The sequence below is a fragment of the Zalophus californianus genome, chromosome 7, assembly GCF_009762305.2.
Source record: "Zalophus californianus isolate mZalCal1 chromosome 7, mZalCal1.pri.v2, whole genome shotgun sequence".
Classification (NCBI taxonomy): Eukaryota; Metazoa; Chordata; class Mammalia; order Carnivora; family Otariidae; genus Zalophus; species Zalophus californianus.
Window position 1 is genome coordinate 103546505 of NC_045601.1, and position 25229 is coordinate 103571733.

General features: G+C 35.4%; 1 protein-coding gene across 4 annotated transcripts in view; it reads right to left on the reverse strand.

The window, feature by feature from the left end:
- The window catches only part of LOC113926392 (CD2 associated protein), a 133314-nt gene that overhangs the window by 51103 nt on the left and 56982 nt on the right, over window positions 1–25229 (reverse strand). For 3 of the 4 annotated variants that reach the window (XM_027601203.2, XM_027601202.2, XM_027601200.2), the window contains exons 5-7: window positions 22863–22983; window positions 2753–2940; window positions 225–303 (exon numbers count right to left, since the gene is read on the reverse strand). In XM_027601203.2, coding sequence (XP_027457004.1) covers window positions 225–303; window positions 2753–2940; window positions 22863–22983 — 388 coding nt within the window. The remainder of the gene's footprint in view (window positions 1–224; window positions 304–2752; window positions 2941–22862; window positions 22984–25229) is intronic. The other variant, XM_027601201.2, reaches the window with a different exon arrangement.

The following is a 25229-nucleotide window of genomic DNA, read 5'->3' on the forward strand; positions in this document are numbered from 1 at the left end:
CAAATAGTTACTAAGTGCCTACTATGTTCTAGGCGCAGTTCTAACTACAGGGGGATACATGAGTGAACAAAGCACACTAAAATCTTTGACCCTGTAGTACTTACATCTCATAGGATCTAATACTGTGATCAAGTAGTACAGTGTTAACAAACATCTTCAAAAAATCTAATTATGTATTTGAGCATGCTTCATTCCCAATATGCAAATTTTATTCAAAAACTTACCTTTAGTTTTACTTTCTGTTTCTGTTTTTGTTATGTCCACACTCTGTGCTTTGGATCCTACTGACTGTATAACTAAGGGCTGGAATAGAAAAGGATGGTATCAACTATTTTAGGTGAGAATTAAGATAATATTCTTAAATAAAATTTCCATTTGCGTTAGCCAACTTTCCCGAACAATACCTATAGCCAGGTTAGTAATGTGACTAAAAACTCTGCAATGAAAAGATAAAGATGACATAAGCTTTCCTAAATGTGATAGCTCAGAACTTTACATTTTTAAAACTCCCCATCTTAAGGATAATACACATTCTCTGCTACCCATAATACAGTAATTTAATTGTAAACCTCTAAAATCAATAAAAATAATAGCATCTGGGACGCCTGGGTGGCTCAGTCAGTTAAATGTCTGCCTTCAGCTCAGGTCATGACCCCAGGGGCCTGGGATCGAGCCCCATGGGGCGCTGGGCTCCCTGCTCGGCGGGGAGCCTGCTTCTCCCTCTCCCTCTGCTGCTCCCCCTGCTTGTGCTGACAAATAAATGAATAAAATCTTAAAAAAAAAATAGCATCTGAAAATGTACTGAATACCAATCCCTTAGCTAAACACTTTATATACATTATAACTTAATCCTCAAAACAATCTGCATAAAGGAAGCACTATTATGTGCTCCTTTTATAGATAAGGAAGCAGTTAAGTAACCTGCCCACAATAACAGTAATTTAGTAGTGGAGCCCAGATCTGAATCTAGAAGTCTGACTCTAGAAAGTGGCTCTTAAACAACAGCACTAAACTTCCTTACGATGACATAGGGAAGAAAAGAAAGTCTTTATACTTCATTGCTGCTATCTGAATAAAAATACCTAGCTAATGTTACAACCTCTGTAACTATAGTCCAGGAGAAAATTTTACCTTGTAAAGGACTAAGTTAAGTCCTTCATACTCGTGTTTTCCTTGACTTCTCTCCCCAGAAAAAAACATTACATTTGACCTTACCTGTCATTAGTTAAAAATCTAAATGTACCAACTACCTATCACTGTGTGTTCTGTATATTTTAAGATACTCACTTTAATTTCTCCCAATTCTACCCATCATTTCTTTTAATCTGATGTCACCCACAAACATAGCAAATGTGCTCTCTATCAATTCCTGGGTGAGTGATCAAAGCAAGGCTCAAAAGGCCATCAATATAGGGTGACCCTGAGACGACTCTCACTAATAATAATTCTTGAATAGTGAACATTTTAAGTGTTCTGAAAGAGTACTACTGTAATCATTAATTAAATAAAGTTATTTGATATAAATCATAAGCTTTAGAGTTAGAAAGGAGCCCCAGATTATCTAATGTCCCTCATAATGCAAACACTGCTTCTCCAGCATTCCTGGCTCTTATATGGCTATACAGCACCATTCCAAAACCATTAAGAATTCCAATCTTCACCTTTAAAACCAAGAATCAATTAGGCCCCATATTCTAACTGCCAGACAGTCTTGAAGCTAGGAGAGGGTAGGGTAGAAAGTACAAGTTCTCTTTCCTGAATCCAAATCATTATTACATGAAAAAATATGTAGCAAGCTGGGAAAGAAAAAATATGTTGAAACTAACCACTGTAGAAGAAAACTTGAAAATACATTTCACCAACCAAAACAGTCTTATAAGTGAAATACAGCTGAACTAGGCAAGCAAATACTGAAATACTTAAAACTCTTAAGAGTTAAATACAGTCATAGAACTGAGAACTAAAATGAAACACCCTAAAAGTCAATGGAAAAAGCTCCTATCTGAAATAAGTAGTCTGTATCTCTAAGATGTGAGCCTCAGAAACAACATAGCCTTGTAATTAGTGTTCCAGAAATTGCAGCTATTTTCCCCCAAAACAAAGACTTGGGAGTTTATTTTAAAATCTGTTATTAATTTGGAAGGAAAAAATAAAAAGGATCTCACCAAGTGGTAAAAAATAAAGTAAAATAAATAAAATCTGTTATTAGATGTTATAATTTATGGTATGTTCATTTTGATTTATTTCACAACACCAGTGAAATACTAATGAAAAATAAAGTTCTCCATACATTTAGAGAGAGAGATTAGCATATTTCCTCCTAACAGGCAATCCAGAGGAAAGTTAAGTAGAGCCTAATCAACTTAGTATCTCATTGTGAATCCATTTTAAAATGACCCATGTTAGGCCTATTTCAAATTAAAAGAAAAAATATGTAATTTTAGCTTTTAAAAGGCAAAGCAAAGAAAAAAAATCGCCTTTTCTATTTTTACCTATGATAACCAAAAACTCTAAAGTTTCCACTAAGAAAAGTCGGGTGTTAAATTTACCAGTAAACATTCTCATTTTATAAGAACCAAATATAAACATTAAAGTAATCACTATAAAGTTGCAGTTTCTCATTCTTCTCATTCATAACCAATTATTAGTGATCTTAAAAAAGGAAATATAACAGAGTTGCAAACTGACTTTTACATTTTAAAAAATACTTAATGAGAGAATAAGTGCAGTTAATCTAGAAGTTCATCATTACCTTTTCTGTTTTCTTCTCTTCTATTTCACTACCAGATGTTCTTGTCCTAAGTTTCACAGAGCCTTCTTTAAAAATATCTCCAAATCCAATTCCTCGAATTTTCTTTGGCTGTGTAACTGATCCAGGTGCAGTTTCACTCCCATTCCCTGGAGACGGTAAAGGTGAGGTAGTCCCAGTCAAAACAGTTTCTGAAAGAATAATTTGTTTTTGAAGAATGCAGAATCACAAAGATCCCCTTCCATACTGTTTACATTCTATACCTCCTAATTAAAAATGGTAAAATAAAAATAAAAAATTAAGAGCACTAAAATATCCAAAAAAGTAAAATTCACTTAAACTGATTATTTTGGATATTGTTTTAAACAATAACAATTTTAGGAATATTTAGGTAGTAAAATGCTAATTTAGAAATCCAGGAAGTCATATAATACAAGTTCCTTAACAAAAGCATGTCAAAATTTACAGCTCTTGGCCAAACATGACAGAATTCTAACATGTTGCACAAAAATTTATCATTTTCTAAAAGTTACATAAGATTCAATTTGATCAAAGTAGGGGAGTTTCCAAATACAGCAACTAGTAATATTAGCAAATTTTTATTTTAAAAAGTCCATTTTCGGACGCCTGGGTGGCTCAGTCAGTTAAGTGCCTGTCTTCGGCTCAGGTCATAATCCCAGAGTCCTGGGATCGAGCCCCACATCAGGCTCCCTGCTTCGTGGGGAGCCTGCTTCTCCCTCTGCCTACTGCTCCCCCGCTTGTGCTCTCTCTCTCTGACAAATAAATAAAATCTTTAAAAAAATAATAAATAAAAATAAAAAGTCCATTTTCATTCTTAGAAGTTTATCATTTTAACTCATAGATGAATGAAGTCTAAATTTGAACCAATAAAAATTTAAACTACAATAAAAAATTTTTTAAAGAAATTTTAACATTATATAAGTAAGAAAGTTGTTTCTACAATCTTGCTCAGCAGCAAAGGATCTTATTTACAGGCTTTAATGAATTTATGAACAACCCATGGAAAATTGTATGGGTATTTTTTCAGCTTATTTTTCTGGGTATAAGAAGCATATCTCTTAGATTCTCAAAAAGCCTTATAATCTAAGAAAAAGTTCTAGAGTATATCATCCAAGAAAATCCCAGAAACACTTCAGAATGGGGTCAAGGGGTAGGGAAAAACACATGATACCAGTTCATTGAACTAAAGGAATCTGTTGAAGTTTAACAGTAAGAATAACAACAACGTAATTAATAAAAATGGTAGTTACATTTATTCAGGGCTTAATCTATGACAGGCACTTGCTAAGCACTGTACATGAATTATATCTAATTTACATAATCATTCATAGGCTTAACATTAAGAACTATTATTCCTCATTTTGAAAATAACTGGGTAAAGAGATATTAAGAACTTCCCCCCCCCAAAAAGAACCTTTCCAAAGCCATATATGTAGTAACAAAGCCAACATTTGAATTCTTGATGATCCCAGAACCATTTTAATTAGATTAATAATCATTAAATTATTAATAATGGTTCAAACAAAAGCCTCTACTCACACATCTGAAACATTTGAGAATTAAAGGAAACAACTTTTAATAACTTAAATGTAATGCTAACAAGTACAGTGATCTATACTAACCACTTTCAATATTAGCCTAAGCCACATAACTTTTTGTAATATATTTTAAATCATTTATTAGAACGTTTACACACAATAAAATGAACCAATTTTAAATGGATATTCCAATATCTTTTGACAAATGTATGCACCATGGAACCACAACAATCAAGATACAGAACACGTCTGTCACCCCAAATGGACATTCATACACCACCCTCATCAATCCTTCTTAAGTTCAAGCTTCAAGAAACCTTGATCTTCATTCTGTCACTACAGGTATCTTGAGTTTCAAATAAATTTAATCACACAGCACATACATCTTGTATCTGCTTCTTTTGCTAGGCAGAATGTATAAACTATATCTATGCTGTTCCATGCATTCCTACTTCATTTCTTTTTATTGCTGATTGGTATTCCATTGTACAGATATGTCACTATGTATCTAGCATTAAGAATGTTAGCTGCGGGGGGGGGGGGGGGGGGAGTGCCTGGGTGGCTCAGTCATTAAGCATCTGCCTTCGGCTCAGGGTCCTGGGATCGAGTCCCACATAGTCCTCCCTGCTCGGCGGGAAGCCTGCTTCTCCTTCTCCCACTCCCCCTGCTTGTGCTCCTGCTCTTGCTATCTCTCTCTCTGCCAAATAAATAAATATTAAAAAAAAAAAAATGGTTAGCTGCAGGTTTTTCATAGATGAGCTTTGTTCAATTTATAAAGTTTCCTACTGTTGCTATTATGGAGCTTTTTTACTGAAATTAAGTACTGAATACATAAAATTCTCTTCCTGCATCTGAGATGGCCATCTTTTAAGCTGTTTAACTTTTGAATACATGGGATAAACATCATTAATTATAATATATAACCTTTACATATTTTACTTTTGAATGAATGGAGTAGCTCCCTTTAATCATAATGTATAACCTTTACATATTTTGCTGGGCTTGATGTGCTAATGCTTGGTTTTGATTTCTGTGTTTATGCTCATGACATAATGGTTTATAATTCATTTTTTCATGACTTCATCAGATTTTTATATCAAAGTCATACCAACCTAGAAATCTGAAAAACTCTGTGTAAGATTAAATCCTTAATAGAATTCAGCAGTATTTTGTGTGAAGATTTTTGATAATGAATTCAAATTTCTTCATCTGGTACTCAGACTATTAGTTTTATTTCTATTTTAATAAGTTGTATTGTTCAAGGAATGTGTGCATCCTTGAACAATAAAAAACAAAAAGTTATCAAATTTATATTTTTTATCATCCCTTTAATGTCTGATCTGCAGTGATATTCATATCACTGGTTATTACTCAATCAGACATTTCATATCTGATTATCAGTAATATTTTTTCCTTTTTTCTCTGAGCAACCATTAGAGCTTTAACAATTTTATACCTTTTTGAAAAACTCAACTGTTGAAATTGCTGATTTTCTTGAAAGTTGGTTTGTTCTTTATTTCATAGTTTTTTGCTCTCATTTCCTGACTTCTAATTATTTCAGGTTTACTTTGCTCTTCTTTTACTGATTTCAGATAAAAACTTATGATTATTGACTTTTGTTTTTTCTTTTCTAGTATTAGCATTGAAAGCAATAAATTTCTCTACAGGTGCTGTTTTACCTGCATTCCACAAATTTTTATTGTTTCCTTTTTTTTTCATTTTGAAAAACCAGTTTAATTTCCCTCACAATTTCTTCTTTGATCCACAGGTTATTTATAAAGATTGCTTAATTTCCAAGTAACTGAGAATTTCCCAAGTATCTATTCCTGAAATACTTCCACTGAGGTCACAAAACCTACTGTGTAGGACTTCAAACCTTTTAAATTTCTGAGACTTGTCTGATGCCCAAACATTAAGGGTCTATTGGTAAATATTCCATGTACTTTTCAAAAGTATGTGTATTTTACTGTTGTTGGGTTAACTATTTCAGAACATCGACTAGATCACTTATTTGATCATTTGACTCTTCTATATTCTTACTAATTTTTTTGTCCATTGGTTCTATCAATTAATGAGAGAAGCATGTTCAAATCTATGCACAGATTTGCCTGTTTCTTTCAGTTCTGGCAGTTTCTGTCTCATGTACTTTGTAGTTCTGGTATTAGGTTATACATATTTACAACTGTTATGTAATTTTTATGAATTGACTCCATCATTATGAAATGCTTTTTATCCCTATTTCCTTTGTATATTAATATATCATTAGTAATGTAACCATTCTAGATTGCTTATGCTTTGCAACAGAATACCCTTTTTCTTTCTTTTTAACCTGTATCTTAATATATCAAGTTTCTGGTAGGCAGCATATTATCCAGTCAATTGGCCTTTCAATTAGAGTTTTTAGACTTTTTTTTAGTAGGCAACATGCCCAGCATGGAGTCCAGCGTGGGGCTTCAACTCACAACCTTGAGATCAAGACCTGACCTGAGATCAGACTTGACTGAGCCACCCAGGTACCCCTAGACCATTTAATTTTAATGTAATCACTGTTGTGGTTTAAATCCATGATCTTGCTATTTGTTTCCTATTTACCCAGTTAATCTTTGTTCCTTTTTCTCTTTTTTTCCTTTGGCTTTAACAAGAGACATTTATTTTTTTCAGTTCTGGAGTCTAGAAGCCCAAGATCAGAGTGCCAGCATGTTGGGTTTTGGTGAGATCTCTCTTCATGGCTTACAGATGGCTGCCTTCTCACTGTGCCTTCACACGGCCTTTCCTCAGTATGTGGACATAAAGACAGTGGGCTCTGCCGTCTCTTTTTTTTTTTATTGATATATAACTGACATATAACATTATATTACTTTCAGGTGTACAAATAATGATTCCTTATGTGTATATATATTGTGAAATGATTACCACAAAAGTCTTATAATTAACATCTATCATCACACAGTTAAAATTTTTTTATGATGAGAACTTTTAAGATCTACTCTCCTATGACTTTTAAAATATACAACACCGTTTTATTAACTATAGTTACTATGCTGTACATTACATCCCCAGAACTTATTTATAACTGGAAGTTTGTGCCTTCTGACCACCTTCATCCATTCCACCCATCCTATACCCTTCACTTCTGGCAACCATCAATGTGTTTTCTGTATCCCTAAATTCAGTTTTGTTTTTAGATTCCACATCTAAGTGAAATCATACAGTATTTGTCTTTCTCTGTCTGACTTATTTCACTTATAATAACGTCCTCGAGGTCCATCCATGTTGATGCAAATGGCAAGGTTTTTCTTCTATTTTATGGCTGAAAAATATTCCATTGTGCATATGTAAAACATTTTTTATCCATTAGTAAAAAATGCTGCCATGAACACAAGGGCGCAGATACCGTTTCAAGTTAGTGTACTTCTCTTCTTTAGGTAAATGACCCAAAGTGGAATTTCTGGATCACAAAGTAGTTCTAATTTTTTGAGGAACCTCCATACTGTCTTCATTAGTGGCTACACCAATTTACATTCCTACCAACAGTACAGGAGGGTTCCCTTTTCTCCACATCCTCACCAACACTTCTTGTCTTTTTGAAATAGCCATTCCAACAGGTGGTTTTGGTTTGCATTTCTCTGAATATTAGTGATGTTGAGCACCTTTTCATGTATATATTGGCCACCTCTACATCATCTTTGAAAAAATACCTATTCAGATCCTCTGCCTATCTTTCAATCATGTTTTTTGAGTTGGATGAGTTGTTTATATATTATGGATATTAACCCCTTATAAGATATATGATTTGCAAATATTTTCTCCTATTCCATAGGCTGCCTTTTCATTCTGTTGATGGGTTCCTTTCTGTGGAGAAGCTTTTTAGTTTGATGTAGTCCCATTTGTTTATTTTTGCTTTTGTTGCCTTTGCTTCTGGAGTCAGGTCCAAAAAATCATCTCCAAGACTGATGTCAAGGAGCTTACCGCCTAGGTTTTCTTCTAGGAGTTTCATGGTTGCAGGTATTTGTTCAAGACTTTAATGCATTTTGAGTTAATTTTTTTGTTTGATGTCTCTCTTTTTTAAAGTACTTTTTTAGCATTTCATTTTATTATTAACTTATTAGCAATTCCTCATTGTTTTATTTTCTTAGGGGTTGTTCTAGGCTTATAATATGCAACTTTAACTTGCCAAAAACCATTCAAATAAAATTATACCGCTTCACATGTAATAGCCTTATAATAGGTACACTTCCATGTCATCTCTTCTGTGTTTACAGCTACTGTTGTCATTTGTTTTACTTCTACATAAGCTGTTTCCCATAATATATTATTTTAAAATCAATTATCTTTTAAAGAAATTTGAAAATGGAAAACAGTGTTTTATACTTATCCACATATTTACCTATATTTCTGTCACTCTTCATTCCACTTATATAAATACAAGTTTCTACCTGGTATCATTTTGTTTTTTTTCCTAGAGAACTTTAATTCTTTAGAGTATAGCAGGTCTGCTAACAATGAATTCTCTATTACTGTTTGTCTGAAAACTTTATCTCACCTTTATTCTGGATAATATTTTCACAAAAATAGAATTCTGGGTTGACCACTTTTCTTCTTTCAGCACCTCAAAGATATTCCATTGTCTTCTGCCAGTTAGTTTCTCATGATTATCTGTGGTTTTTATCTTAATTCTTCTCTACTTGAAGTACCTTTTTCTTCTGTTTCCTAAGATCTTCCACTTTACTGTTCATTTTCAGCACTTAATTATAATGTGCCATTGCAAGCCCTGTGTGGGTGTGTTTATCCTTTTTGAATTTGTGGATTTATAGTTTGCATCAAATCTGGGCATATTTTAACATTCTTTCTCCAAATTATTTTTCCTGACCACCTTTTCTCTACTCTTTTTCTCTAACTCAAGCTACACATGTTAGACTATTTAAAATTATCCCAAGTTTTCTGCAGTCTTTATCCTGTTACTGCTTCATTTTGGATGGAGTCTTTGCTACATGTGTAAGTTTCAATTATCTTTTCTTCATTCTCTAGTTTACTGCTGAAATTCCACAAGAAGGAATTCATTACAGATATTGTGTTTTTCATCTCTAGGAGTTAGTTCCATTTGGTTCTTTTTTACTATCTTCTATTTCACTCATTACATTCACATTTTCTATTACATCCTTGAGCATACTGAGCATTTTTATTATAGTTATTTTTAACATCCTTGCTGTTAATTCCATCATTTCTGGTTCACTTTCTATCAACTAGATTTTCTTCCAAACTGTGGGTCACATTTTGCTACTTCTTGATATACAGCTAGTAATTCATTTTATTTAATGTTGTTGAGGGTTAGATCTTGTTGTAATCCTCTAAAAACCAGTGATTCTTGGGGCCCTGTGTGGTCCAGTAGGTTAAGCGTCCAACTCTTGATTTCATCTCAGGTCATGACCTCAGGATCATGGGACTGAGCCCTGTGTCAGGCTCCATGGAGACTGCTTAAGATTCTCTCTCTCCCTTTCCCTCTCCCTTTGCCCCCACCTCCCAAGAAAATTTAAAAAATTAAAAATTTTTGGGGGCGCCTGGGTGGCTCAGTTGTTAAGCATCTGCCTTCGGCTCGGGTCATGATCCCAGGGTCCTGGGATCAAGCCCTGCATCGGGCTCTCTGCTCAGCGGGAAGACTGCTTCTCCCTCTCCCACTCCCCGTGCTTATGTTCCCTCTCTCGCTGTGTCTCTCTCTGTCAAATAAACAAAATCTTTAAAAAAACTTTTTTTAAATAAAAAAACAGTGACTCTCAACCTGGGGTGCTTTTATCCCCCAAGGGATACATGGGAACATCTGGAGACAATTTTGATTATTTCAACTGAAGACTGCCACTGATATCTAGTAGGTTTAGATCAGAAATGTTTATAAACATTCTATATGCACTAGATAGACCCCCCCCCAAAGTAAAGAGTTATCCTGCCCAAATGTCACTAAGGACAAGGTTGAGAAACCCTGCATTAAAGAGTACTAATTATGGGGGCACCTGGGTGGCTCAGTCGGTTAAGCATCTACCTTCGGCTCAGGTCGAGCCCCACATCAGGCCCCCTGCTCAGTGAGGAATCTGCTTCTGCCCCTCCCCCTGCTACTTTTCTCTCTCTCAAGTAAATAAATAAAATCTTTAAAAAAAAAAAGAGTGTTGATTTTTTTCTGGCAAACAGGTAAGTACCTGCATATTAGTGTGACGCTTTCTCAGGGTAGAACTAGAATAGCTTCCATTTGAACACCAATCTACCCTCACTTCACCCTTCCACTGAATTGCCCATGTATTCAATGAAGTCTCTCAAAACCAGATGGAGAAAATTCAAACAATTCTTGATCTTGTGTAAGCACTGGAAATTATTCATGTTAATCCCAGTGATTTATTTTTCTTCACCAACTATTCATGTCTAAGCTCATGGGGTTTCACTCTATGCATTCACAGACTGATATTAGCCAAACGCTCAAGGAAACACATTGTTGAAGCGTTTTCTCTCCCCCCACCCCCCCACCGCCCTCTCTCTTTCCCCATGTAATCAGCTCCACAATTCTAACTACCTTGGCTTCCTTGAACTCAAGTCTCTAACTCCTCAACAAAACTGACAACCTTCTGCTGAGGTTCACCCTTTTGGCACTGCAGTCCAAAAATTACTTCCTGGTAGAAATTCCGGACAATGATAGGATTTTCCTTGTTTCCCCTTTTCTCAAGTATCTCATTCTTGTGCTTCCTATCATCTGAAAACATTTGTTTTCTATAATTTGTTCAATTTCCCAGTTTGTATGGTAGGAAGGTAATTCCACTGGCTTGCCTCCTCACTGCTGAATTGTGTTCTAAATATTGTAATATACATCTTCAATAACCAGCTTATCAGACAAAACAATATTCAGACACAGAACAGTATGAGGTACCTACCTGGAAGGCTTTTTTGAAACAATCTACGATATTAATAAGCTGCAAATTAATAAAGGCAATGTCATCAAATTATTTTAAGGTACGATTTTCAGTTTTTAGAATTATGGCCATAAAATGAAAATTTTCTTTTAGATTTAGTAACTGTAAACTTTACTGGAGTCATTAAAACATATCACTAAAATAAATGGCTAGATATTAAAAATATCTAAATACGAAGGATAGGTTGATCATTTTCAGCTCATTGAAAATTGTCAAAACTACTATAATGACTTTTTTTTAAGATTTTATATATTTATTTCAGAGAAAGAGAGAACGCACGAGAGAGCACAAGCAGGGGGTGCAGCAGAGGGAGAGGGAGATGGTGAGAGGAGCAGAAAGCCTGATACAGGGCTTCATCCCAGGACCCCAGGATCATGACCTGAGCCGAAGGCAGATGCTCAACTGACGGAGCCATCCAGGTGCCCCTATAATGACTACTGAATCAATGGCTGGAAGGCAGCACAGTGCAGTAATAAAGCACATGAACTCTAGAGTCAAATCATATCACCTCCTCCACTGTATGTACTCAGTTTCTTCACCTATAAAACAGGATTCTTCATAGGACTGCTATGAGGATTAAACAGATTACTATAAAGTGCTTAACAGGATCTGGTTCAGTGCCTATGATTTTTGAAGAGTTTAAAGATGTATTGCTGAGCACCATTCAAGCAAGAGAGAGCATGATCACATAGAAGAACCAAAAAATAAAAGGGAAAATGTCTTAACTACTACAAGGAAGAATGAGTGAAGAAGGGGGAGGAGAGAAAGGAAAAGCGGCCAAACAGGAGGTTTTATAATCAGACAAAACAGAAATCTTACCTATATGGTATTCCTAATATTTTTATGCCTATATACTTTATCTGTCAGATTGTCCTTGAATTTCTAAGTTTGTAGAAAAATTATATCTACATTTTATGTGTGCCAGTGTCAGTCAAAAAATGTAACAAGCAAGTGTTCCTATTAGGCCTAAAATCCTTTCTCCCTTTTTCATTAAATCTCTATAAGCAAAAGCCACTTAATGTCTTGTACCTCCGTATAAAATGACAAAAGAACCAAGAGTCCCAAAGTAAAATCGTTGGGAGAAAAAACAAAAACAAAAACAAAAAACCAAGAATCTTTATGTGAACTACACTGAGTGCTTAAGTAGAAACTTGATGAAAATACAAAGCATTTAATGAAAGCAATACAAGTTCACCATTAAACTAAATGGGAACTCATGTAGAATATGTTAAAGTAAAATATGTAAACCAAGTAGGACTTTAGATTTGAGAATCTAAAGTTGCTGGCACAAATTCCCCCTTTTTACTCCAAAGAATATCTTTTACCATCATTCAAAAATTTTAAAAATAATCCTGTATTTCCTAAGAAAATGTTGCATGTGTTTTAAGTAGTTAAAATCTGTATTCCTTAGCTCCTAAACAGAATCTTTAGAAACAGCATCTAGCTATAACCTAATTTATAAAGACTCACAAAATATTACCAGTAAAAGCATCAAAGCCCCCCAACAATTTTCCTTCCAAAGCTGTTTACTTCAGGCTGTTCAAGGTGAATGCTAATGTGGAACTACAGACACCACCTTAAATCCTGCAGACCAGGCTGCAGGCCACCGGCGTTCAATCCACCACCTTTGGCACGACCAGCGTACACCGCCATTCCACAAGCCCCTGCGCCCCACCAGCAACAAGCACTGTCTTCTTTTTCAGAGCCTGAATAATCCAATTAAAACACTGTTCACTTCTCCTAAGAGAATGACTGTTTCTACCCACAAGAAACCAGAACTTCTGAAGAACAATCCATCAGGGTTTCTCAAACATTTTATGCCTCGCATCCCTCCGATAGCCCAGTAAAGCCCAGAGGGATGCATGGCTCTAACATTTAACTATTGGAACCCTTTTAATCGCCTCAAAATTCTGACCTCTCATTCTTAGCATCTCTCTTTTATAGAAAAAAATCAGAAGTCAGACATCTCTCCCTCAGCTTCTCGACACTAACTCTGATGTATCGCCACTCAATTGAGACTAATGATACCTACAATATGAATCTCATTCCCTCTACCTTCTGGGTAAATCCTGTTCTGGTGATAAATCCCATTCTTCCAAATATGCATCTTCAACTTCTTCCTCTCTACTTGTTCTTTGCCATTAGCGTTTAAAAATGATCAAGACTTTTCCTTCTTAAGAACAAAAACATTCTTGAATATGTTGTCCTAAACTGCTGGACTGCTTTATACTTCCTTTCTCCACTGCTCTCCGCCCCCCCCCCCCCAATCAACTCAGCTTCTGTCCCAATCACCTTTCTTTACTGTGCTTATCCAGGTCATTAATGATCTCTCCATCCCTAAATCCAGGATTACATTTTCTCTCTTATCTAACTTACCTTAACTTCACAAGGAGCATCAGACATTACTGCCTATGTCCTCCCTGAAAAACTCTTTCCTTGACTACCCCATACTCGTAGGTTTTCTCCTGGCTCTCTCTCTGTGCCCTCTTGGTCTTCTTTTTAGTAATTGTATCTAAGTCCACACCATAAATGTTGCTATATAGGATTCGGTCCAGAGCTCTTTTCTTCACTCTAGACCATCTCTCTGAGTGATCTCATCTAACTCCTGCAAACGCTGAGACAGGAATGTTCCTGACATCTTTAAAAAACTATAAGGAGACCAACATGAAAAAAAGGGAGAGTTAAGTAGGAGACAAAGTCAGAGAGGTAGGGGAAGACATTGGGGGTGCCAGGTCAGAGGGCTCTGTAGTCAATTTAAAAAGACTTTGATTTTTACTCTAAGTAAAATATGTACCTACTAGAGTGTGAGCACATTAACATTTAGGAGGCAGGTAATGGCAAATTAAGAACCCACTGCAATTGTACAGCAAAAGATAACTTACACCAGGTAGAGGCAGTAAAAGAAAACAGTTCTATTTTTAAGATTTTATCTATTTATTTGAGAGAGAGAGAGAGAGAACACGAGTGGGGTGAGGGGCAGAGGGAGAGACAGACACCCTGCTGAGCAGGGACCCTGATGCAGACTCAATTCCCAGGACTCTGGGATCATGACCTGAGCAGAAGGCAGATGCTTAACCGAATGAGCCACCTAGGCGCCCTGAAAATAGTTCTATACATTTATTTAGTAGGTAACAGAATCTGTTAATGAATCAAGTGTGGAATGTGAGATTAAAAAGAGTTAAAGATGAATCTAATTCTTAAATAAAAGAAGAATGGAGTTGCCATTAACTTAGATGAGGAAGACTGTATAGAGCAAATCTAGGTGCAGAGAACAAGACAGATGACCAATTTTGACTATCTTAAATTTGAGATGCCTCATAGACATCTAAATGGATATTTTTATAGGTTTAAGATGGGCAGAAGACTTTATACAAGGGAGGAAAATACAGAAACTGTAGTCACTGGCTTCATAGAATATGGGGGGAAACTGAAAGCAGGTCCTACTTAGCAAATAAGGTGGAATGTAAAAGATGATAAAGGACACTCTAAACAAAAAGGGTTACGTAGATCTGACAAAATAAAAAAGGAGTCATTTCATTATAAAAATGGAAACATAACACTTCTTTACAGAAGCAAAGCTTTTCCTGAAATTGAATATTAGAAGATATTTATCTAAATAAGTAAAATAGACTAAAAAGACTATAAAAATACCAATTATAGACAGAGTACGTTACACTTCATTAGGGCACAGGAATAGTGGACATCAATTCTGTAAATAATGCATTAGATGGAACTCTTAAATCAAAGCTTAAAGATCTATATTCTTTTATCACAAGAGTTCTAAAGTTCTTATAAAGCACTCACTTCTTGGCATTCAAATCAATATGCAAAAACTTTCCGCCTAAAACTTAAAAGTTTTTTTTTTTAAAAAAGGGAATTATAGTGTACTTCAACCACTGACTTCCCACCCCATAATCACAAAGCTCCACATTTAGAATGCAGTGTTATTTTAAAAGGGTTAAGCAAGCAAGAAGTACATTTTTGACAGACATACTTCTGCAAAGTTACTAAAATTCAAATAAGGCTGAAAGTGCAAGAAAGTACCCAAAGTATTTATGATTATAAAAATTTAAAATAAAAATTTATAAATATAATATAAAATGTAAAAATATAAAATATAATAAAATTTAAATTGTATTTCTTTTGCTAGTGGTCCCACATAGCCTTAAAATTCTGGAGCGCCTGGATGGCTCAGTTGGTTAAGCGTCTGCCTTTGGCTCAGGTCATGATCCCAGGGTCCTGGGATAGAGTCCCTCATAGGGCTCCCTGCTGAGCAGGGAGCCTGCTTCTCCTTCTGCCTACCACTCCCCCTGCTTGCGCTCTCCTCTCTGTCAAATAAATAAAATCTTTAAAAAAAATTTTTGTACATATTTTAAGAGCTGAGTTTACATGGCATCATAAACATCATTTCACCATAAGCTTTAATTCATAATAATTTTTTGGGGAGGGAGGGGCACAGGGAGAGGGAATCAAGCAGACTTCATGCCCAGCACAGAGCCCTACGCAGGGTTCAATCTCACAACCCTGAGATCATGACCTGAGCCAAAATCAAGTTGGATGCTTAACCAAGTCAACCAGGCGCCCCAAATGTTAAAAATAAATATTAGAAGATCCAATACCTATGAAATATATGAACAAAAATATGCATCAGAAGTAATTCAGGGGACAGTCTACTAAGTAATAACTGTACCACTATGTTTTCAGTACTTGTTTGTTCTCAATGTTTTTACACATCTTCAAGACATGAGTTCTGACTTTAGAATACCAAATATTCTCAAATAAGTAGAACATAAAATAGTATATGTTTTTATGACTCATATATCTTCCTATCTAAATGATTTTCTATATTTCAATGTAATCAGCAGCTGCACTGAAAGAATGATTTCAATGTCCCAACCCCACCCCCAAACACTGTTCTGCTTAGGGGTGCCTGGGTGGTACAGTCGGTTAAGCGACCGCCTTCGGCTCAGGTCATGATCCCAGAGACCCGGGATCAAGTCCCACATCCGGCTCCCTGCTCAGCAGGAAGTCTGCTTCTCCCTCTGACCCTTCCCCCTCTCATGCTTGCTCTCTCTCATTCTCTCTCAAATAAATAAAATCTTTATTTAAAAAAAAATTGTTCTGCTTAACATTTTATCATGTCACTACTCAAAATAGTTAACTCCACATTTTTTTAAAGAGGAAAATTAAAGGAAAGAATGGGGTAAAGAAGTAAAAATAAAATAGTTGGTAAGAAAGAACTAATATCAACTATACTTCAAAACTTGCCAGGTACTATGCCAAGTTCTCTCTCCATATATGTATAATCTGAAAAATGAGGGCATGCTTCATGAGGTACTGATCAAAAAAAAGGACACTAGAAAAAAGCTGACCAAAGAAAAGACAAGCTTTTAAAGGATTCAATTATTTGTTTCTTTAATTCACATAGTTTAAAAGGTAGAGCCTTAGAGAAATTTAGAACCTAGAGTTTACTGCAAAATTAAGGAGAAAAATATACAGCGGGAGAGCACTTAGAAATGGGAGGCAAATTAAAAATGGAAATTCACACCTTCCAGAAGGCCATCACCATTCATACTAAATACCCATGAAGATAGTGTTCTTTTCATTCGTTTTCAGCACATGTACAGAGCTAAGAAAACACTGAAGCTCCTCTGAGAGGCCAGTCTTAAAAGAGGATTCATGGTATTGTATGTGGTAGATTGCATTAGTATTCACATTTAGTGCCCCACCCTTGTAGGAAACTTACATATCCCTACTCGGTTTCACTCAGGCATAGCCATGATGGTCCAATATAATATTAGTGGAAGCGATTATGTCCAAATCTGGAGCAGAACCTTTAAAAGCCATGTTCCTGTTGCCCTGCCTCTGTGTCTAAGCCATGTGTCAAAAAGGAGACTCTATCAGTCTAAGTCCCTAAATGACTATGTCTGTTTTAAGCCACCATGATTTTCAGGTTGTCCTGAACAACATACTATGTTACATTTTATTTAAGAAAGAAGGAACTATTCAAATAAATGTTTTTGTGGGAACCTGCATAAACACACACTGGGAAGACAGCAAGAATATACAAATACTTTCTGGTACAGAAGAGACAACTGCATGGATGGAGACAAGTATTATAATGTATATCTTTTTATATACTGACTTTTGAACCAATATATGATCTAGTCATATATATGTATATGGGTATATATGAACTATGTACCACATGAATTAGTATGTAAAATTTTACTCATATGATTACATGTACTTTTCAGAGAGCATACTACAGCTTTCATCTGCTTCCCAAACATGTATATGAACCAAGAAACATGAAAAAAGCAATACTCTAGCCCTCTCTATAACCAAGATGGCATGTCAGATTAGGAATACAATAATTACCCACACATGCTAAATGATCAAGCCCCTAATTTGAAAAGCACAGTGCTCCATGCAAGTAGGTTAACCAACCATAGCAGAGATTGATTCATCTACTCTCCCTAGGAATAATCCGTACCATGTCCTTGTGCTCTAGAAAACAGATGACATAACCAACTGGTATGAGGGCTACCTGCTCCCTATATAAATTACGAAGTTTTTTTTACACTATCCCTCCCCAAAGTGTTGGCCCTATAAAAAGGCACATAAATGACATGAGAGAAAATATAATACTCCGGAATAAAAATTAAACAGATCATAAGCTATTCATTTTTTGGATCCCTATAGTAAGCAGTAAGCAAACAAAGAAAAAGAACAGTCTCTGTCTATAAACAGCTGACAGTCTACTGGAGAGGAAAAACATAAACATGTAAATAGCCATACGTGCCATGATAAAAGTCCGCATAGACTGGTCAAATGAACTTCAACAAGGGTGTTATGGTGACTCAAAAGGGGAAAGGACTCTCTGTAACAGCATCACCACGGGTCTTAAGGGTAATTATTAACCTTGCTTCAAGTTTACGCACTCCTTACTTGCTTTAAATCCCTTGATCTGCAGCAGAACTAACCTACTTTCTTTGAGATTTGCAGATCACTGACCTTGAGGACTAAAGGACCAGACTTTCCCAGAAGATAAGGCCTGACTACATTGAAAACAGCTGCCACTGATGCCAGCAAGTCCATTCTGGGTCATGTCAACATATGGCTAAGCCGCCTCGGCGCCGGCTTCTCCTGCAGGTTACCCTCCTCCTTTTTTCCCATGCCTTCCCGTTTAAAACTCTCCAGCTTCACCTGGACAGTGAAGATGGCTTTGAGACATTATTCCATCATCTTCCCAGGTTGCCAGCTTCCTGAATAAAGCAACCTTTCCTTTCCCACCATCACTTGTCCTTTGACTATTGATTTTTCTAGCAGTGAGCAACCAAACCTGAGCTTGGAACCAGTTCTCTGTCCAGTAACATCCTTAACAAATGCTGCTAGGAAAACTGGATATCCACATGCAAAACAATGAAGGTGAACCCTTGTCTTAAATTTTACTCAAAATGAATTAATGACCTAAACATAAAACCAAAAATTATACAATTCCTACAAGAAAACACAGGGAGAGAGTTTCACTTGCATTGGATTTGGCAATGATTTCTTAAATATGATACTAAAAGCACAAGCAACAAAAGAAAAAACTGACAAATGAGACTACCTATATGAAAAACTTCTCTACATCAAAGGAAACAATTAACAGAATGGGATAAAATACCTGCACATCATGTATCTGATAAGGGATTAATATCCATAATACATAAAGAATTACTACAACTCAACTATAAAAGGAAAAAAACCAAATAATCTGTTTGAAAAACAGACAAAGGACTTGAACAGATACTCCTCCCAAGATGATGCACAAATGGCCAATAAGCATATGAAAAGATGCTCAAGATCACTAGAGAAATGCAAATCAAAATCACAATGAGATATCATCTCATACCCATAAGGACAGCTAATAAAAAAAAATAAAATAAAATAAAATAAAAAACAACCCAGAAAACAAGCGTGTTTGCTGAGGTTGTGGACAAATTAGAACTCTTTCCACCGTTGGTGGAAGTGTAAAATAGTGCAAACACTATGGAAAATGATACAGCATATCCTCAAGAAATTAAAAATAGAACTAGCATATAATCCAGCAATCCCACTTCTAGGTATATATTCAAATGGGAAACAAGGTCTCAAATATCTGTATGCCCATGTTTTAACAGCCCATGTTTTACTCACAACTGCCAAGAGGGGGAAACAACTCAAACATCCATGAATGGATGAATGGCTACACAAAATGCAGTACATACACAAAATAGAATATTATTCAATCTGAGAGAATTCTGTCACATGCTGTAACATGGACAAACTTTGAAAACATTATGCTAAGTGAAATAAGCCAGTCTCAAAAAGAAAATATTGTATGATTTCATTTATATGAGGTATCTAAAGTAGTCAAATTCACAGAAACAAAGTGGAATGGTGGTTCAAGGGGCAAGGAATGAGGAGTTATTTAATAGGTATGGAGTTTTGATTTGTGAAATGAAGAAGTTCTGGAGATCTACTGCATGGCAATGTGAATATACATAACACTACTGAATTATGCTAAGAAAATGGTCAAGATGGTAAATTCTATATAATGTGTTTTTTATAACAATTAAAATTTTTTTTAAAAATGCCTGTATAGTGGAAAACAAGGGGAAGAACAATTAGAAGGAAAAGAAGTTTAGAAAATAACATCTTCTAAAATAGTTGTAGTCAAAGCTGCAGATTATATTTTTAATGTTTCCTAGAATATTTCTGAAAAGATGAAAATGTACAAAGTAATTTTTTAAGTGACAATGTATTCTGTTTAGAACTGTTTTCCACCAGCACCTCTTACACTCAGACCATTTTAATCCAGACTGAAATGTACTAATTTGAGTTCATACTTGTCTTATCCCTCAGAGGCCTGGACCTTAAGCTTCTGGACTGCAGAGGGGATTCTGTACCCTCACAAAACCAACCTAGCACTTAGCACATAGTAGGCTTAAGAAATATTCACTGATTAAACTGTCCTCTACTGCTTCCTAAGGTCATTTATTTTATTCTAAAAATAAGATGAGTTAAAACTATTCACCAGACTGATTTATACCATCACTCTATTACCTATTATTACTAAAACTGATCCTAAAACCCTTTCCTGAAAATTCCCTTAAAAGTAAAGTAAACTCAATTATTTATTTCATTCATCTCTATGGCTAACGGGCTTAAAGACGAAATCACTGCAGACTAGAATGCACCCTGTGGTATTAAAATAGAATTAGAGGCACCAGCAGAAATAGGTAGGCAGACAGGCAGGTAGGTAGGTAGGTAGGTAGGTAGAGAGATGGATGATAGGTAAAGAGATATAGGAGTGTGTATGTGGGCATGTGTGTACATGTGTAAGCATTCCCCCATTTTATCTACTAAGAGTGCCTAGAAGCAATATCACCCCAGGATCAATGAGCACACTTGTACTCAGATCTCAGTGTTTAACTACTAACCAACTTTGCCTGAATAAGTAGCCGATTAAGGATGAAGTAGGTAAAGTTCAAGATGAGCCTGGAACATCTTGTACAACAAAATAACAAAGTGCTCAAACAATGATGAAGACCTGTTCAGAGGACACAGCAATGCAAACCGATCCATAATGAGAAAAAAGCAGACCTATAATCACCTGAAACCAGAGACAGAAAAAGAGATGGACTGCATCAGGGAATGAGGAATATTCTGGGGATGATGCAAATATTTTGTATATTTATTGTGGCAGTGGTTTTCATGGATGTATACTATACATCTGTCAAACTCACATATTTTAAATAGGCAGATTATATATAAATTATATTTCCAATAAAGTTGATTTAAAAAAAAAATCACAGAAACTAATTTGAAGGAGCTTTCATGGGCCAAATCTGGTGGTATCAAAATAAATAACAGTAACAGATTAATACCTAGTGAATAAAATAGAACCCACTGGTGAGTCCACACCAATAAATAAACAAACTGAGCAGAAAGAAAAGTTCCTTAGAGAAGAATGTCAATTTTATAGTCTCAAAGTATTTCCCCCCAAGACACTTCCCAATCATAAAGAAAACAACAGTACCCTTACACTGGCAGCACAGCTTTAACCAAGTAATTAAATTGAACATCACCAAAAAGAAAGCACACAGACATCATGTGCCTCCTGATACAATGCAATGAGATAACATTTTGTAATCCTGTTAAAACACAACCTGAAACTAATCATGAAGAATCTGAAGGAAAGCCCAAACTAGAATCCATTATATAAAATATCAGCATAAATCCTTCAAAATTGTCAAGAAAAACAATGAAAGACTGGGAAACTATTCTAAAGAAACTTGAGAAATAAATTCCCTGCATAGTCTTGTCCAGAATTGGGAGAAAAAAACAACTATACAAAGCATATACTAAAACATTAAATCTGTATGTGAACTATGAATTAAATAATACTGTCAATATTAAATACTGTCAACATTTAATGTTGCCTTTGAAAATATACTGAACCTCACTACATACATTTTTCCATACATAAAAAGATCTACTTTAGATCCCTGCATTACCACTTTTGAATTTAATTTCTCTTACAAAAAACAAAAAACAAAAAACAAGGGTGCCTGGGTGGCTCAGTCAGTTCAGTGTCAGACTCCTGGTTTCAGCTCAGGTCACTATCTCAGGGTTGTGAGATCAAGCCCCCCATCAGGCTCTGCACTCAGGGCAGAGACTGCTTAAAACTGTCTCTCCCTCTCCCTCTGACCCTCCCCCTGCTCACTCACACATGCTCTCTCTCTCTCTCTAAAATAAATAAATAGACCTTAAAAAAAAAAAACTAAACTAAATTCCATTGCAATTCTTAAAAATAAAAATAATTTAAATTTAGCTTTGGGATAAAATGTTTTTTTTTTTAAGATTTTATTTATTTATCTGACAAAGAGAGACACAGCCAGAGAGGGAACCCAAGCAGGGGGAGTGGGAGAGGGAGAAGCAGGCTTCCCACCAAGTGGGGAGCCTGATGCGGGGCGCCTGATGCGGGGCTTGATCCCAGGACTCTGGGATCATGACCTAAGCCGAAGGCAGATGCTTAACGACTGAGCTACCCAGGCGCCCCTGGGATAAATGTTCTCAATCATACTTTTAAATGGTGAGCAAATTTAAGATGAATTTGTGGGTAAGCCTATAAATGAGGGCAATCACAAAATATTAAATGATATTCTGGCTACACAAAAAACTAATTTATTATCTGAATATGAACAAAAACAAAAGCAAGATTTTTTAATTAAAAAATTCTAAAATCTCTGAAGTAGTTATGACATTTGCAAACTCAAATCAAAACATCAGTACATCTTAAGTGGAAAGAAATCAGATAACATAAGCAGTATTAATTCATAATCAGGGAACTAAACATTTACTTTAGGTTGAAACAGAAATCAGAGAAGGAAAAATATTAAATTATTTGCCAAATACTTAGTTCATTTTAAGTCCCTGTCATAAGCTGCTTTTTTAAAAGTAGAAAAACTGAAGCTCATAGTTCAACAAGAACAGAGTTTCAAAAAATACCAAATAAGCATTAGATCATATATAATTTTATTTAAATCTATTCAAATTTTTTAAATAATCTACCTGAATCCTCCTGGGCTTCATGAGTTTCACCATCATCTGTTACCTCTAATTCTTTCACAAAATTTGAGGGAAACAGTCCCAACTTATTGTTCAGCGTTCCACTCCACCAGCCTTCTTCTACCTGAAAGAGTTCACAACTCAAAAATAATAAAAAGTTCTCTTAAGTAAAATTGTCCCGCTATGGGAAAATTAACCTACATAAATGAATGAGCACAAAGTTAGTGATGCAAAATAATCCCTCTAAATCTGTAAGAAAATAATGGTGAAAAATATATTTTAAGTAGATTAAATCTAAATTGATTAGACTTATCATATATGGGATTAGTCATATCAGTAGCACTTTAGAACATTTACAATGAGAATTTGTAATCAACTGCAATCCACCGTGTAAGTAATTTTTATAAAAATACCAGATAACCAAGAATAAGGTATTAATAGCAGGAAGTAGATAGCTCTCTTCTGGAACATCACTCTTTTAAACACCACTGAGCCTCAATTTTGTAATTATTTCAATATTTGTAATATGTTTCATATATTATTTAAGCATATGAAAATTCAGATTTAGAAAAAGTTTGATGAATATAAGACTATACTTTCCCAAATGCCACATAAAATTACTAAGCCTTTTATTTAAACAGTGAATCTTAACCCAAGTAAGAAAAAGAACACTCCCCAAATGTCAACCAGAAATATCCTCGGGAACCAAACTCTTTAGAAAAATATTTACATTCACTAGTAACAAGGTTACTAACTTTCGTGGTTATTTAATACTATTTAATAATTTTTAAAATGTATAATTTTTACTAAGGATGCTAAAAGGTCTTAATAGGTTAAAAAAAATTTTAAGAGTAAACTATTCACTGTTAACAGCAGAACATGAAATATCACTGCTAGAAAAGGCTATTTTATTTAAAATGTTTTAAATGTTTTTCACTTCAGAATTACAAAGCAAACTTTAATAAGTTATTCATCCAACAGGCACTCACTATGTATGAGCCATGGTGTTGACTGCTAGTTAAAGACTGAGATTTGCATATGAGAAATCTCTGCCCTTGAGTGAAACAATCTAAAGAAGAAAACAAATACTAAGCAGATATTACAATGTAATGTAAGAGGTACTACAACAAAAGTATGAACAAATTGCTATAAGAGCACAAAAGAAGGGCTTAAAAGATTCAAAAAAGGCTTCCCTAAAAAGAAATAACAAAAAAAGCTGGGTATTAAAGGCTGAATAAGAGTTTTCTAGGTATAAACCAAGTTAAAAATACAGTGACATAAAAATAAAAGATTTATTCCTGGAATATATACAACTGAAATACAAGGCAGCTAGAATACAAACTGTTGGAGGGAGAAATGGAAGGCTCTTAAGACTGAAGAGTTCAGAATTTTTCAGCAGACTTGAGACACCAAAGGATTGAGAGTTCTTCAAACCAAGGTGATGGAGATACACAGACCAAACTGTAACAGATACAACTGAGAAAAACATCAGGAAACTTAATTATCTACACCTGCAATCCCAAATTGGCAGCAACTGAGTAGTTAGGGTAAATAACCTTGTAATTCCCATAAATTAAGAAATTCCTAAGAGGCAGGATAGTATAGCAGTAAAGAATAATGACTCAAACTGTAGATTCAGATTCTGGCTCCTCTGCATCCCATGCATATGGACTTGGGCAAAAATGGCTGAAACAAGATCTCCTATCCCACATGATCATCTACAAGGTAATCTTGACATTCCACCAACAGATGGTCTTTGTTCCATTGCCTTCAATCTTGCTGGCTTTTGACATGCTTGTAGCCAATAGAATATGGTGAAAGTAATACTATCACTTCCAAGGTCAGATTATAAAAGGTTATCACCATGTTTGCTGAAATGTTTACACTAAGAGCCCTGAAATGGCATGCAATAAGTCCAACTATCCATCTCGGGGCCTCACACAATGAGAAAGCCAAGTCAAATGGAGAAGCTACCTAATAGGTCCCCAGAGGTAGTCTTCGAGCCTTTTAGGTACGAATCATGTCAGTTAAGGCACCTTCCCATGATTCCACCAACACCCGAACTTTGAGTCTTTCCAGTTGAGCCCTCCAGACATCTTGGAACAGAGGCACAAGCCATCCCAACCATGCCCTTTCTGAATTCTTGACTCACACAACCCATGAACCTAGTAAGGTTCATTGGCTACAAAGTTTGGGCCAGCATGTTATGCAGCAACAGTAACTAGAAGAGCCAATCACTTATCTTCCATGACTCCATCTCTTCATATATAAAATGGATATAAAAATTCCTGTCTCCTTAGGTTGTTTAGAAATTTAAAGAAAATAAATATGAAACACTTAGCATAATGCTTTAGACACATAGCCTCAATA